The 14888-nt window shown below is 41.0% G+C and overlaps 1 protein-coding gene across 6 annotated transcripts in view; it reads left to right on the top strand.

Annotated features, from left to right (window-relative positions):
• Nucleotides 1-14888, top strand: part of fto (FTO alpha-ketoglutarate dependent dioxygenase) — a 131824-nt gene that overhangs the window by 20964 nt on the left and 95972 nt on the right. For all 6 annotated transcript variants that reach the window (XM_020592459.1, XM_020592462.1, XM_020592463.1 and 3 more), the window contains exons 2-6: nucleotides 4054-4131; nucleotides 4249-5284; nucleotides 7686-7811; nucleotides 12235-12314; nucleotides 12921-13064. In XM_020592459.1, the coding sequence (XP_020448115.1) occupies nucleotides 4054-4131; nucleotides 4249-5284; nucleotides 7686-7811; nucleotides 12235-12314; nucleotides 12921-13064 (1464 nt within the window). The remainder of the gene's footprint in view (nucleotides 1-4053; nucleotides 4132-4248; nucleotides 5285-7685; nucleotides 7812-12234; nucleotides 12315-12920; nucleotides 13065-14888) is intronic.

Raw genomic sequence — 14888 nt, 5'->3', positions numbered from 1 at the left:
TAATATGAATTATCCAGCCAGAGTTGTATATCAACAGAAAACAAGCTGCTGTATTGTTTGGATGTTCCTGTCAACATCCTCCTCGCTGACCTACGGCTCTCACATATTCATATTCACGGGCTGGTCCTGAGCAGGTGTGGAGACATGGGGTTAGACATTACCAACATCACCCCCCCTGCTTTGAGGTCATGGCTCACATATTCTAGTTAGCTCAGTTAGCCATCACACTGAGTCACCCCTTTCTAACTGGTAATCTTAAAATAATTGAATGCCACACAGGCGGTTGCAAACAAAACGTCAGAAGTGAGAAATGGTTAATACTTTGCCCTGAATGTTTTTCTATGTGTGTGTGTACTGTATGTGTGGCGTGTATGAACGGTAGAAGCATTTGTGAAAATAGTTGAAAAAGGCCAGTCCCTGCATTATAACTACTACTGGAGCTGCTGATTTCCATTTGGTAGTAGTGATAAAACTCAGCACCAAGAAGCAGGTTGAAAAAAAAAGTGTGTGTGTGTGTGTGTGTGTGTGTGTGTGTGCGCCTATGTAGAATGAAAAGCTATTTTTCTGTGTTAAAAACTGAGGCTCCTACATGACACTATATGTGACACATATGCAAACACAAAAGTTCTGATGGCGTGGGCACGTCCTGGACTTTTCTGTGCCCTGTGTTGCTTCACACAGGCTCCCTACATTCATCGGTCTGGTGCCAAATGGAGCAGGACGGAAGCACCTTTGATGTACACAGGTAGTCTGATGGTTTATAGCCGACTTGTTAAAAACTGTTGATTCACTGTCACTTTTGCAGAAGACCCATTCTGAAGTACTGTAAGTGTCACACAAGCACCAATGGCTTGCTGTTTAAACACAGAGCTCTGTTACACTGCTATCTTTCATCATGTTGTCTTTGGGGCTCTGAAAGGCCTGTGTGAAATCCATATTTATCTGTTTGTCTGCACTTGATAGAGGTGTTGCCCTCATTTGGCTGGAGGTCTAAAATACAACGTGGTATAGCCTATGTCCTTCATGGCATTGTAGATTAAGAAGAACATGCTGATATTGTCACAAGAAGCCTGCATGAAGTACTGTATCATCTTATTGAGGGTTTAAGAGGAGAAGGGAGGAGCACATCGTCTCCTACCTAGAAATGCCTCAGTACTCCCAACCTTTTGGGAGTAACTTGTGTAGTTTAGGTTCTGTTTCTTCTGTGCCAAGTGTCCTTAGACACATGCGTCTTTCTCACACAGATAAACTAGTCTCACACTAACAAGATTTTATAATGATTCTCAGGAGAGATCGCTCAATGAATTCTTTACAGCACAGCAGTTTTTTACAATACGTTTCACACACATAATCATCTTTTCTTCCCAACCAAATGATTGAACCCAGAGGTTGTCTTGATTAAGAGCCCCACTGGGCTTACAGTAAACTATCTTCAAAGATGTAAAAGATATGTTTGGTTATACAGCAGTTTACTTAAGTGATGTAAGAACACATATTCTCAATTAAACCTATTGATAAAGAAGGTGAACTGATATTTCCTTTATTCCACCACATGGAGTTACCATTTTCAATCTATCTTAGCCAATCTATTTTATGCAGTTTATGATTCATCACCCAAATCTAGTCAACCCCACTGAGATCCATGTGTCCTCCTTCCTCAGTTGTACCACATATTTTCCAATGGGCTCTGTGGGGCAGCTTCAAGCCAGACTGGAAGTGTTTTTATCCCCGCAGCAGCTGAGTTATCTGGCTCTTTTGAGCTATTGATGCTAAATGCTGGGCATTAATCTACAGTACTCTGCAAAGAATGCTTTGAAGAAAGTGTCTGTTGGAGTGTCACAGATGGCAAATAAATGAAATTAATAAATATATGGTACACAGTTTGATATGTCTTATAGGTCAAGATCGAAGCAATCCAATTCAGTTCTATTCTACCTAATATGTTTTTCTGTGATAAACAGTCCAGCTGAGAAAATAATCCCATCAAGGAAGAGAGATTAAAAAAGAAAAAAAAAAGCATCAGATATATCACTCAGTGCAGATGGTTGGCACAGCTACCATGAAGTATCTGTGTTATTGTGGGATTGGTAATCTTGTTTCTTGGGTCTGAGTGAAAATGCAGACCTTTTTTTTGCACCTTGTGGGTTTTCTCCTAGAATCAGGTACAGACACAGAGAGAGGAAGACAGACACAGCACTTCTCTGGTACTGAGAGAGCCCATCTGCTTCAGAGGGCTCCTGTAACTTCCTGACTTTCTTTTTTCTGTGGAATCTCTGAGTAGCTTGATGTATTTGACACATGTGTGACAGCCCTGGTCGTGTGTGATTGGGGTTGAAGCATCATGCTCACTACCCCGGATGCACATTTTTCAAGAAAGGCATGTGTGTGACACAAACATGCATAGAGTATGTGGTTGTGTACACAGTAGTGGCTTGCAGACTGTAATAATCTTATGCGCATGCACACACGCACCGTTACAGTAGATGGAAGCACAGCAGATGCATACACATACAACTCTATCCCAGAGCCTCACCTTGATATGTTGAGCTTCTGTTAGAATTTGACACCAATGAATGTGTGTCAGGTTGTCAGTTTCTTCCAGCAGCCTTTGAATGTAGTCTGGCCATGAATAGTGCATGTTGTTTTGTTTTTAGATTCCAACTGTCTGCACGTCTGTTTTTGTTTGCTCCAGAATAACTTGGAAGGCCTGTACACTCATGTGCATCCTTTAAGAAAACTTTAAGCAGGTGCTGTGTTGTTTAGCCTAAGGTAGAAATTCAGCCCTGAAGGTGAATTCACCAAGCAGCCTCAGATCTGATGCCGTCCCATTTCTTCTGCCTCCATTAATAAGTTTCCCTTCCTCCTGTCTTTAATGCATATACTTTGACCACTTGCCCTCTTTTTGAACCAACCCTTGTTTGAGTCAGAACACATAATCTTTTATACCTAGGCTTTAATGTTATTAACAGGACATTTTATTTCACACTAAAAATCAGAATATGTTTTGGCAGTCAGTTCTCATATTCCCCATGGTGTGCCACATGAGGTCTTTGGCATTATTAGGTCAGAAGAAATGTGAGACACTTGCTGTAAATGTCTTGGAAATATACACAGGGTAAGTTCTCCTTTAACTATCACTGCCACTTTGTGGTTGATATATGGGCTATTCATGGTAAACTTTTAAAGATGTAAAAAGACAGTGGCATGTCGGTGACATTTCTCCATCTCCTGCTGCTGAGACACAATGCTGAGGCTGTGTATATGTACACTTGTGGGGGATGAATAGGAGGTTCTGAACCCACATATACAGCACCTCCATGTATACATACATTGACACTTATGGGTAGGGGAAAAGAGGGAGGGTGGGGAAACAGTAGCAAACATTTATTTGGGAATATAGTTTTTATGCCAGGTGCCAGGGATAGGGTTAGAAATGGAATGTGGCCCAATGAAAGCTACTTTGATCTCTCCACCAGGCTGACACTTTTATTGGGGGGGCTCTGCGTGGCACAGGGCAGCTTTTATAAGGTTGTGAGGAACGCCGCAGCAGATTTGAAAAGAATCATAAAAATGTGAGCTGTGAATGAAAATGACTGGATACCAGGTTTCTGTGCTCGAACAGTCGGTTTTGAAAGCATCACATATTAAAACATATTCACTGACTCATGATTTAACTTTAGTTTGCTTTTCTTATCAGTCCCAAGTTAGTACAGGGTGTTATTGTACATTGCACACTAGCGTATAACTTTTGGATTGCTTATTTCTAAATACCGTGTAAAATGGTGGGAGATATATTCAGCAAAGACAGTATTTCTGCTAGGAAGAGGCAGCCTTGTACTCAAACTTACACTAAGTGCTAAAGTGAAAGTGGCAGTAGAACCCGACTCTGGATGATCATGTAATAATTGAATATTGTAATGTTAATAAGTAGTGCTTTTTTGTAGATAGAAATGTTTTAATGAATTAACACTTTTTGGCCACACACAGCATGGCTAGATGCAGTAGGTTTCTGCTGCTTCTTATCAGCCCATTTTGTTATGTTCTTTCCCACAGAGGCGGAAGCTACTCCAGGAGTTGGGAGACCAGAGGATCCCCTTTCTGGGACCTTCAGATCGGGGCTTCCAGCAGCTGGTTAGTCACCCACAGTTCCATGCTAGTGATCTCTAAACCTCTAACTTTGTAATATTTTTGTGTTTTTGAATTTTTGTCACGGTGTCATTATAATACAAAAAATCTTCTGTTTCTCAGTGGGACTCTAGTTACTCTGGCCTGGTTCTGAGGAGATCTTGCTCACTGCCTGCTGAGCTCCATGGACGGGTGCAGGCAGCTTTTCTCACCCTGAGAAGCAAGGGCTGCCTCCTGAAGGATCTAGTTCGTGTCCGTGACCGAGATGTATTCACCGCAGTGTCACGGGCCCTGCTGGGTGAGCCCGGCCACACCTATCGCTATCTGGAAACACGGCTCTTTGCCATCCCTTGGCACAGTGAGGACACTGAGGCCAAAGGGCAAAATTGTTGTGACCCAGACTTGAGAGCTGCCTGCAAGGCATTGTGGGAGCTTAACACCTTCTTCTGCTCCGATGTGTCTCAGCTGAAGGAAGGAGACAGGTTAACACAATGCGCGAAGGGGGAGGTAGAAGTCAAACAGGGTGAAGAGGGGGACACCGAGTCTAAACACAGTGAAGACTCCAAGAATAGTGAAGGAGGGGACTCAGAGTCCAGACAAAGTGAGGAGGGGGACACAGAGTCCAAGCACAGTGAGGAGTGGGACATTGAATCAAAACACAGTGAGGAAGGCTGCTCGGGGTCAAAACAAGAAGGAGAGTGGGAAACCGAGTCCAAACACAGCTGTGAGGAGGGCGAGTCCTCCCAGTTGAAACCAAGTGAAACCAGTGTTGCAACAGGGTCCGAACACAGTGAAGGAAAATGCCCCAGCTGGGCATCTAAGGCTACCAGTATCACAGAAACTGAACCTGTGGGACTAGAGGCACAGGAGAAACCTGTGGTCCAACTAAAGCACAGCTTGTCAGATTACCACATTGAGGACAAGGAGAAACAGGAAAGTGGACAGGGCTGTTCCAAGCCCAGTCCTCCACAGGTATGCACTGGTCCAGTCAAGTTCAATGTCACCTTACTCAACTACATGGATCCAGCAGCTATGAGCCAACTCAAAGAGGAGCCTTACTACGGCATGGGGAAAATGGCGGTAGGGTGGCACCATGATGAGAACCTGATCACTCATTCGCCAGTGGCTGTTTACAGCTATAGCTGTCACGATGACAAAGGTAAGCGTCGTCATAACTCTGATAGTTATATTGAACCATAGCTGAAATCCATAGATTCAAAAGGGTATAGTATATCTTATTTACCAGAGTAACGCTTTAATCCAAAGTATGTCATGCTCTTCTTTGGCATTTTGTTTGTGAAATTAGGATTCCTCCTTTTCTTTTTCTTCAATATCCCATTAACTTATCTCAGTTGCTTTATGGTGGATCAGATGCAGCTAACCTTGTCTATTATGGCCCTACAGCAGTGCTGTAGCAGCTGTAGACATGGCCTCTGGTGAGGCAACCATCAGATCCATCTATGTGATAATGTAAGGGCATTATCAAATGTCATCACCAGCTTGCTGCTGACAGCCTTATCGCCCACTGTGCGTTGAGAGATCACAGACATTTGGATCAGAGCTCTTAACACACACTCGATGGCGCAGTCTAACAAACAGGCCTTATCAAATGCACACTGCATCTCATCTAAATCATTTCCCCAAGAAATGATCAATGTGAAGTTATCTGATATGGAATAATGAGCCCTACTTTGATAAGTGTTCTTAGGCTCTACTGTATGAAAAATACCAAGACTCCTAATTATGGCTCGTGCGCTCTTTCAAGAGCTGTTTGCGTTTGCTGATTGAGTAGATAGAGAATCTCAATGAGAGGGAAACTCTTTCTGGAACGTGCAAAACAACTAACCCTTTTCCATAGGTTTTAAAATGAAAAGCTTGTCACTTGGTCAGCCACGCACGAGAGCACTGCTTTCACCTTCCAAAGAGAAAAGCCAAACAAGGTCTCATGTTTGGGATGGAGATAAAGCTGCAGCCATAGTTCAGCAAACATGCTGTACACGTTCATACTGTTAAATGTAGGAGCTCTGCACAGTCTGCATCTGTGTCTTGAAACTGTACCTTGTATTTTTACAGTGTCATTACTGCACTACCAAATGCTTTGACATCCCAACACACTTTACAGCTGGGCTTTCTTCACTGGGGTTTCCTAACCAAAAACACCTGCTCCAAAGGTCTGCTTGTATGATTTGTTCTGGGTCACTTCAACTCTGACCCTGTGAACATGGGCCTCACACACTATGGCATAACACCATGCCATAGTTCTCAGCGGTTCTTAGCAGCTGTGTCTTTTCTAGTTCTGAGTGACCCTACAGCTCCAGATTTTAGAGAAGAAAGTCTGATCAGGGCGCCAGGGAGATATATTCCAGTTGTTGGCTCTGAGGGTTCCCAGAACCAGGGTGATAAAATTGTTACCTTGAGGACTTTTGCACGTTTAGAGGCCTGTCCCTGAGAAGGAAGAAGCACAGCACATAGATGTACAGAGACTAGATGTTTTGTATGATGCCTGCTTCCTTTGAGAAGCTCCTTTTGAGCAGCCTCAACTTTTTTTTTGTTTTTTTGTTATTTTTTTGCTTCAGACAGAGAAGCATTCGAAATTGTGTTTTTCCCAGCTGTGCTGATCCAAAGGAATCTGCCACAACTGAGTGTTTTCCGGCACAAAGGATGATCTTCTCAACATTCCCGAGGCCTTGGGGAGTGCTGTCATTAGCTGACTCTAAGAGCACAATGGCTGGAAATTAAGTTACTATTTATCCATGCTGAGCAAAGGAAAAGGCAGCTGTGGGGCAGAGAGGCCCAGAAAGACTTTAGTATTGATTTTGCTGAAGGGTGTTGGCCAGCCAAGCCAAATCTTGTTTTCTTAGCACGCCGTGTAAGAATTCCGTTCTCTCTCCATTCTGGAGAGAGAAGAATGGGAGAGGTGGCTATAGTGAATGGGTTGAGAAATAAGAATATCATAGGATATCCACTTTCCAATAACACAGTCTCACACACTCACTAAACAACATCAGAAGCTTTTATCCAACTATTTCCTCTTGCACAGCATAATGATAGCATAAAGATCCTGTGCTAACAGCTAATATGACCACAGCAACACATATCATCTTTGCTCAGCAGTTTCACTTTCTGGAGACAAAGGCTTACATCTTACATCCATTGTTTGGGTGGTGTGGATTTAACCATCACACCCCCTAATATTTAAAGTGGTAATCCTTTTATTTTATTTTATTTTACTTGACTTTTTTGCTCGTTATTATAGTTTTTCCTTTGCACTGCAGCAGCTCAGCAGTTTCACTTACTGTTGTCCCTATATCACTTAATGTATTTTCAGATGTGGATATAGCAGAAAACTGTTAAATCAATATGTGGTTAAATCAGCGTATATTATAAGTGATGCAACACATGTATTTCCATATAAATGTGAGAAATTGTAGTTTAAGCATATGCACTTTTACACTCAGTTAAAGTCACGCTGGGTGAAAACTGTCAACTCAGTGCCTGAAATGTGAATATAAATGTAAAATGCAAATGTTCCGGTGAGTTGGTTTGTGTATGACTGACAGGTGAGAGCAGTGAGGGAGGCAGCGGTGAGAAGTCATGTTGGAGGATTGGACTCAAAGTAGCCTGGGACATCCACACACCTGGCCTAATGCTGCCGCTGGAGTCCGGGGACTGCTATTACATGAGAGGTACTAAATCTTAGTCTACAAACATGCACACACATACATGCACACATGCATATGCAAATGTGTTGCTCACACAAGTCAGCCACCTTAAGCGCCGTGTTTGACTTTGCAGGAAGGAGCACCTTTATTAACCGATGTTTTAGTTTCTTGTACTTTGTTCCAAATAACCCGTGCCAGGACACTTCACTCTCCCGCACTCTTTTCTCTTCTTCTAACCCTCTCTGGAGAAGAAATGGTGCTGAGATGCTTGTGTTTGCGTGTGTGTGTTTAAGAGAGAGAGAGGGGGGTTACTTGGCCCGTACACTGAACTTTAAGGTCCCATGAAATTGTGTGCATTAGAGAGGTTAGGAAAACCAAATGTTATTTTTTGAAGTCCTGTGACCCAGTGTGGACTGTGTCTCTATGTTGAGGATAGCGAGCAAGCCACAGGAGTGTAAATCACAACTTAATGCTTTTGGCTGCAGCAAACACCTCCACCCTCCTCTTTTTGGCCCCATAGGCCCTTCCAAGCTTTCTCATATTTTCTAAGTGTGAGGACAGCAGATGCTTGTGTTCCAATGTACCTATCCCATGTACCATACTTCAGTGTATCATCCCAGTGTACCTGTTCCAATGTGCATTTATTATTTTTAAAGGCTGTCTGTTTTCATTAGTATATAAGGATAGACACTAGAGTCTAGAGTCGGTCCTCTTATTGTGTCTAAATTTATTTTAAAATCAGAATTTGTATGTATTTTGTAAGCTAAAGATAAGCAAAATATTTTATATTAGTCAGTATAGACTGAACTACAGCAGAGTATTAGAGCCACATTAAAGAAAAGTATAATTTATTATGTGGTAAGAGTAAATTGAACTTTTACCATTTGACTCTAATTTCGACATTTTGACTTTATATTTGACATTTCAACTTTACTGTCAACATGCAAAATAAAAAAATCTTCCTTACTTTTTTCCCTTTAATGTGGCCCTCATACATTGTCGTATTTAATTCTAACACCACACCAAATCATGTTATTTATTGAGAGCATAATATAGTATATGCATTTTATTTTGTCTTATTTATTTCCTATCTTTATCATCCTTTATTTAATCCATTATTACATACCAGTGCTTAAACTTAATTATTTTTGTTCTGCTTTTTCCCCCAAATTGGTTTGTCAAATTCCCTTGTAACGCAGTTTTTAATATTAATAACTGTTGGGCCATCACGTGCCTCCTCTTATGTCCCAAACCGCTTATCTCCACCCGCCACCCTTAAATTTTTAATACCATATTGTACCCAATATTTATGTAGAAATCAATACACCAAAAATGTGTTTATTTATTTGATTATTTTCTGCATTTTATTAGCCTATCTGTGAGCTTTACTTCATTTATGATAACATATGTGTTTTGCCTAGTGATTAGAGAGACTTTCTTGTGATCCGTTCAGCAGATATGTATGTCTGAATACAATCACACATGCCGTCGTGTATTTGTGAAGACACTGAACCCCTACCTGTGCGCTCTGCATAAATATTAAATTCATACAGTCAATACGCTGCTAAGACTTTGAACAACTTTCTGCTTTTGGGATTTTTTTTTTACTGACAAGGATTTGGAATAAGGAGGATATAACGGACATGATCTACAGGAAGATATCAAATACGGTTTTGGAGCAGATACTGTATGCTCCCTATGAAATATTTTTGTGTACTTACTTAATGATTTTGTTGAGTTTCATTTTTTTGCTTAGCACTAGAGCCTAAAAGGTCCTTTCAAAATTACGCTATTTTTAAAAACTTTAAAACATACAGTTCTTTGAGAAGAGGTTTGGGTTAGCTACAAGCAAAATGTAGTAAGTACCATGTAATGTACCTGTTGACCTTTGTAAGTTTTCCCAGTGTCTTCCCAGGTAGGGCATGACTGTGGAAACCAGGCAGATGATTTATTGGATTAAGTCAGAACAAAAACAGGAAGAGAGCTGGTCCACTCTGCCTTTTTTTTATAGCTTGGGCACATAAAAATTTCCCCTACAAAGGGACTGTCCAGATGCTGTACAGGTACAGTACCTGATGCCTACAAAGATGAAATGCTGCATAAAACTGCTGTTGCTGATACAGTCTGGAGTAATTAGCATACCATAGCTGCTTTGCTAACACTGGAAAGTGCCAAATGTGTTACACAGTAAGCTGCTTGTACAACTATAAACTACAGTATAGCCGCATCTTTAAGCATCATAAACAGGACAGCTCTCGTGTGTGGTTACAAGGTTTTCGTCACTGTTCTAGGAATAGGGGAAATGTTATTAGTGTTTGCCATGTAATAATTTTTACATGCATTGTTGTTTTAGTAAGTTGGAACTTGGTAGACCATTAATAATATTTGTTATGGCTTTTGCAAAGTGGTTGTAGGAATATTGATATTGTTCAAATGTGAATGTGAAGTTAAATATTAGTCAAGGTAATATAAGTAGTTTAAAGGCAAACAAAGCATTAAATACGGTACATCCTGTACTGTACTGCAACTCATCTAACACAAATACAATATCTAACTGAGCACTGCTGTAGTTACAGTATGTTAGAATGGCTAGAGTCACTTTCAGATAGGTTACTAGTGTTTGTCATTTTGAATAATTGATTTTTTTACAAGTAAGAAATGGGAAGGTTTTAATGAATTTCAGAAACTCACTGTTTGAGGTTGCCATGTTTTCATTTTAGAGAAGCAGTGTCTGTACCTAATATTCAGCCTGACAGGGCTTGAAGCTGACCTCCTTTAGCTGGATAAGATTTACAATAGAACAGTCAGTTTCAGGCCAGTCATGATAATAGAGTGATGGGCTGTTGTGCAGACCATTCTAATGGGACTTGACTGTCGCGGATCAGTGGGGATTTATGCTCCACTTGGTTAGTACGCCCTTGAGAGGCCAACTGCTGCACAACGATAGCAGCTCGCACAGTTTTTGGTCGTCTGTGGCTTTGTTGGTCTACCTAAATTAAATACTTGGCACAATGCACGAACATACACACGCTCCTATAAATTTGCAGAACTCACACGCGCGAATATACACACACTCACACATGCAAAGAACACAGTCCTCTGCTTACTGGATGCATGCATGTACAGACAGCAGCCGCCAATAAACCGGGTGTTAAAATAAACTGCACCAGTGTTTTAGTGGCATACACCATGTGATGAGTAGTTTTGTGGTATTAAAAGAAAACTATAATGGTGTATGACCACAGACACCGTAATGTCTTTTTAGCACCATTTGTCGCCAGCTGGCCCTTTTGAACTGCTAATGTCTGAGCTGCTGGAGGCAAATTGAATCACCATCATTTCCACCCAAATGGAATTTCAGTGGTTAAAAAAGAACAATGCAAGTCTTGACACCGGGCCTGTTCAATAATCAGATTTCCAGCTCCCAATGCACACAGGGACTGCAGAAAAGAGTTGACCCAATATATTTAAAAGCCTGCTTCCTGGAAAAGGAGGACAAGTGGCAGCAGGCGCAGGGGTTGAAAGAAAGATAAATATTTATTACAGTTATCGAGTTTGCCTCTACTCCCTCCTGATCCCACTGACGCATCAGACGCGCCAAGAAAAGAGCAGATTGATGGAGATAATTTGTTATTGGATATAAACAGTTTTAAAGACGCAGAGTAATTCTGCCCAGAGACGTAATCCTTCACAATCTCATCAGGGTGAAGAAAACACCGGCAAGTTGTTTTGTTTGTCACCATCTTTTTTTTCCTTCTACCAAACAATAATATCTTCCTCCCAAAGAATTTGGCTGTTTGACTTTCAAATCACAGGCATTAGCCGGTGTACTCTTGCTCAAGGCGGGTGTAAATATGCACATGTGCTGTGAATGACAGCTCTGTCATGGCTAAATTAATTATTGGTATGAGGCAAATAATGGCAGAGCTGAGAAACATCTATACACACAAAGAAACACATGGAGGGATACACAGGAAACAGCAGTAAGGCCTCTTTGTAAAGCTCCTGTGATATTGGACAAATGTTTGTTGGTATGGCTCTTCCATCTTGACAGATTGAGTGCGATCTGGTTTTGTTTGGTAATTAAAATTATGGTACAATACTGCTCATTCTATTTGATTGGTGTTGGACCAAGTGCAATCTGTCTGAGAGTACAACATGATTTAGTTGTCATGTTCCTTCACGCCCTGCTTTTCATCTGTTTTTTTCCTGTAAGCAGCTCTTTTTCTTTTTATTCTCCTCTTTACTCTCTGTTAGAATTAATTAAACCACCAAATCAAAATATGATTCTTAACTCTTATTCTGCTTGCTTTTCTACAGTGTTTTATTTAGTGTTATTTATTTCTGCTTCTTTTCTGGTCGCTACTATTCTTCGCCATTCTTTTGATGATCATTGGTATTATTGATAGTGTGTTCTGATTTGTTTTCTCTTCCCTGTATTTACCAGATGACCTGAACAGTACCCACCAGCACTGTGTCCTAGCTGGAGACACTGCACGCTTCAGCTCCACACACAGAGTGGCTGAGGTGAGAAGCCAAGAGGTCTTAAAGGGGGCAACACAGTATTTCAACTTTTTCATGAAAACAGCCTACTTTGGTTTCACTAAGGACTGCTGCTGGCACTTACACAGTATTTTAAGGAATGATTGCATAAAATGAAAACCTTAACTACTGTGTCTGATAAACAGCACAATGGTGTAATTCAAAAATGGATGTTTTCAATGAAATGGAATACTTCTTTTATATATTATGAGAGGAAAACCTTTCAAACACGTACTTCAACTTGTCTTACAAGCCGCCAACACCAACATTTACTGAGAACTAAAACTAGTAAGTGAATGGCATACAATGTACATAGGTTTTGCTGAATTAAAGAAGAAGTGTAAAATTAACACTGTAAAACACTGAAAATCTTTTGAAAAATTAACAAAAATGTTTTGGATTAAAAATATATGTAATACTGATAGAACCATCATTAGGATCATTAAATTTCAAGGAAAATTTGAGGGGCTCATCAAGACCTCTTCTTTTTAAAAAAAAAAGCTTAAGCTAATGTAAGTTTTGGATTGTCTTTTGTTACAGAAGTCCAAGGCCTTAGGTAAGCCCTGCACTGCTGTCTGTCCCTTTCTTTAGTGTTCCAGTGGGACCTTGACCTACATCCAGTCACGATGCCGGGAGGCCCTGTCCAACCTGCACACCGACCCAGAGACAGGCTCCCACAGCCTGTTGGCCCTGCTGCCGACAACACTACAGGACTGTGAGGAGATTCACAATGAGGTGGGGGCATGGTGGTGGGTGATGACATGTATCCACGTCTGTGTGTGTGTACATGCGTCTTGTTTATGTGTGTTTTACATGATTGTGCACACATTTTGTTGTAGTTTTTGCATGTTTTTTTCTTTGCCCATGTAACTGTTGATGTTTTTTTGCATTCGTGCTGCTAAGTCCAGTGTTTTACATGATTGTGCACACATTTTATTGTCGTTTTTGCATGTTTTTTCTTTGCCCATGTAACTGTTGTTTTTTTGTATTCGTGCTGCTAAGTCCATATATGTGTTAGCTTTTAATTTAAGTATTTTGTTATCCTGATTACTCTATATGCACCAGACCTGAATCAAACAGCTTTTGGAAATAGGTTTTTTGTTGAGTACCACATGAATTAGGTTTGTGGCATTGCACAACAGAAGATGTGCCATAAAGGTTTAGATGCCAGTAATATGCCAGTCTTGTAAAGTTTTCGTATATATTTATGCAGTCATGAACGTGCCTGACATTGTCTGTATTGTCCTGATGATATAATCCTTGTCCATCTGCTACTAATACTGTGAAGAACCATCTGCAGAAATGACAGGATTTCATCCGGACAGATCACAGATATTGCCATGGAATTTAAAGGACTCATTCTTTGAGCTTCTGAAAACTGGTTTTCAATGAATAACTTGGACAAATATCTAATTTAGGAATTTACTTTATTTAAACAAGCCAGCATCTATACTTTTTGCATTGTGTAGATTTAAACACATATATACAGTCCAGTCTGCATACTATATATCCTTTGGTTGATCTAGTAATCCTTAGTGAGATGGAAAACACTTTTGATCTTACACTGTTACTACTGTGATTCTTTCCAAATGGTGCCCCCATCCAATCCAAATCGGACCCCAGAGTTCAACAATTTAACACCAATACAGCATTTTAACAAATGTAAAAGCTACATTTTGGTAAATGTAAGTGTATGACACACAATAGTCATGGGAATTGATAAGTTGAAATATGTACTTTAGTCCTGGTTTAAAATCTCTTTTCCATTCCCTTTGTATCATGAGAGCTGCTGAAAATGCTGGCAGGTTAAAGCCCTGTAAATAGTAGAATGGGAGCCTGCCAGCTTTCCACATTCTACTTACCTTGTTTTTTCTACTCGGGGAAAATGCCTCCAATATGAAATCCTGGTTGTTCTCATGTGTCCTGGCCTGTGATGGATTGTAAGACAGTAGCTTCTCCATATGTTATCTAAAGATGGAGTCATGCCCTGCTCCCCTCCCTAACCTCTTTTCTCACATATCGAGTGATGCTGGCTTGGGGTATTGAGGGATAGAGCAAGGTCAAAAAAGAGGAAGATGAGGGGCCATCTGTGGAGCCACTAGCCTCCTGTTTTGGCTTGCTGTGGGCCAACAGTTAATATACAGTATCTCTTCACCTTTCCCCTTTTACACTTCGGGGCTCCAAGCGTGCATCCTAGCTGACGCAAGCACCCAGTCCACTCAATAGGAACTCTGTGACAGATGAGTCTGATATAAGGTTGTTTAAAGGTTGCAGACAATATTAAATATTCAGCAATGCCAAACAATAAGGCTGTCTGTGTTAGGAGGACTGTAACGCTAGTTGAGCTGGGAACACCTGCTGGTTTGTTGCATAGAACCACAGGATTACCAAGCATAGGCCCGCATCAGGATGGTTAGGCAGGTTTATTTAGGAAAACGGGATGCTAGTCATAAAATAGCAGGTGCGTGTGTATGCTTTTCGAAATGTTTAGGTGGGGGTGGTGTGTGTGTGTGTGTGTGTGTGTGTGTGTGTGTGTGTGAGGGGGGGGGGGGGGGGGGG

Source organism: Monopterus albus, unplaced genomic scaffold, assembly GCF_001952655.1.
Source record: "Monopterus albus unplaced genomic scaffold, M_albus_1.0 scaffold17.1, whole genome shotgun sequence".
NCBI classification, from domain to species: Eukaryota; Metazoa; Chordata; class Actinopteri; order Synbranchiformes; family Synbranchidae; genus Monopterus; species Monopterus albus.
This window is presented reverse-complemented; position numbering and strand designations above follow the sequence as displayed.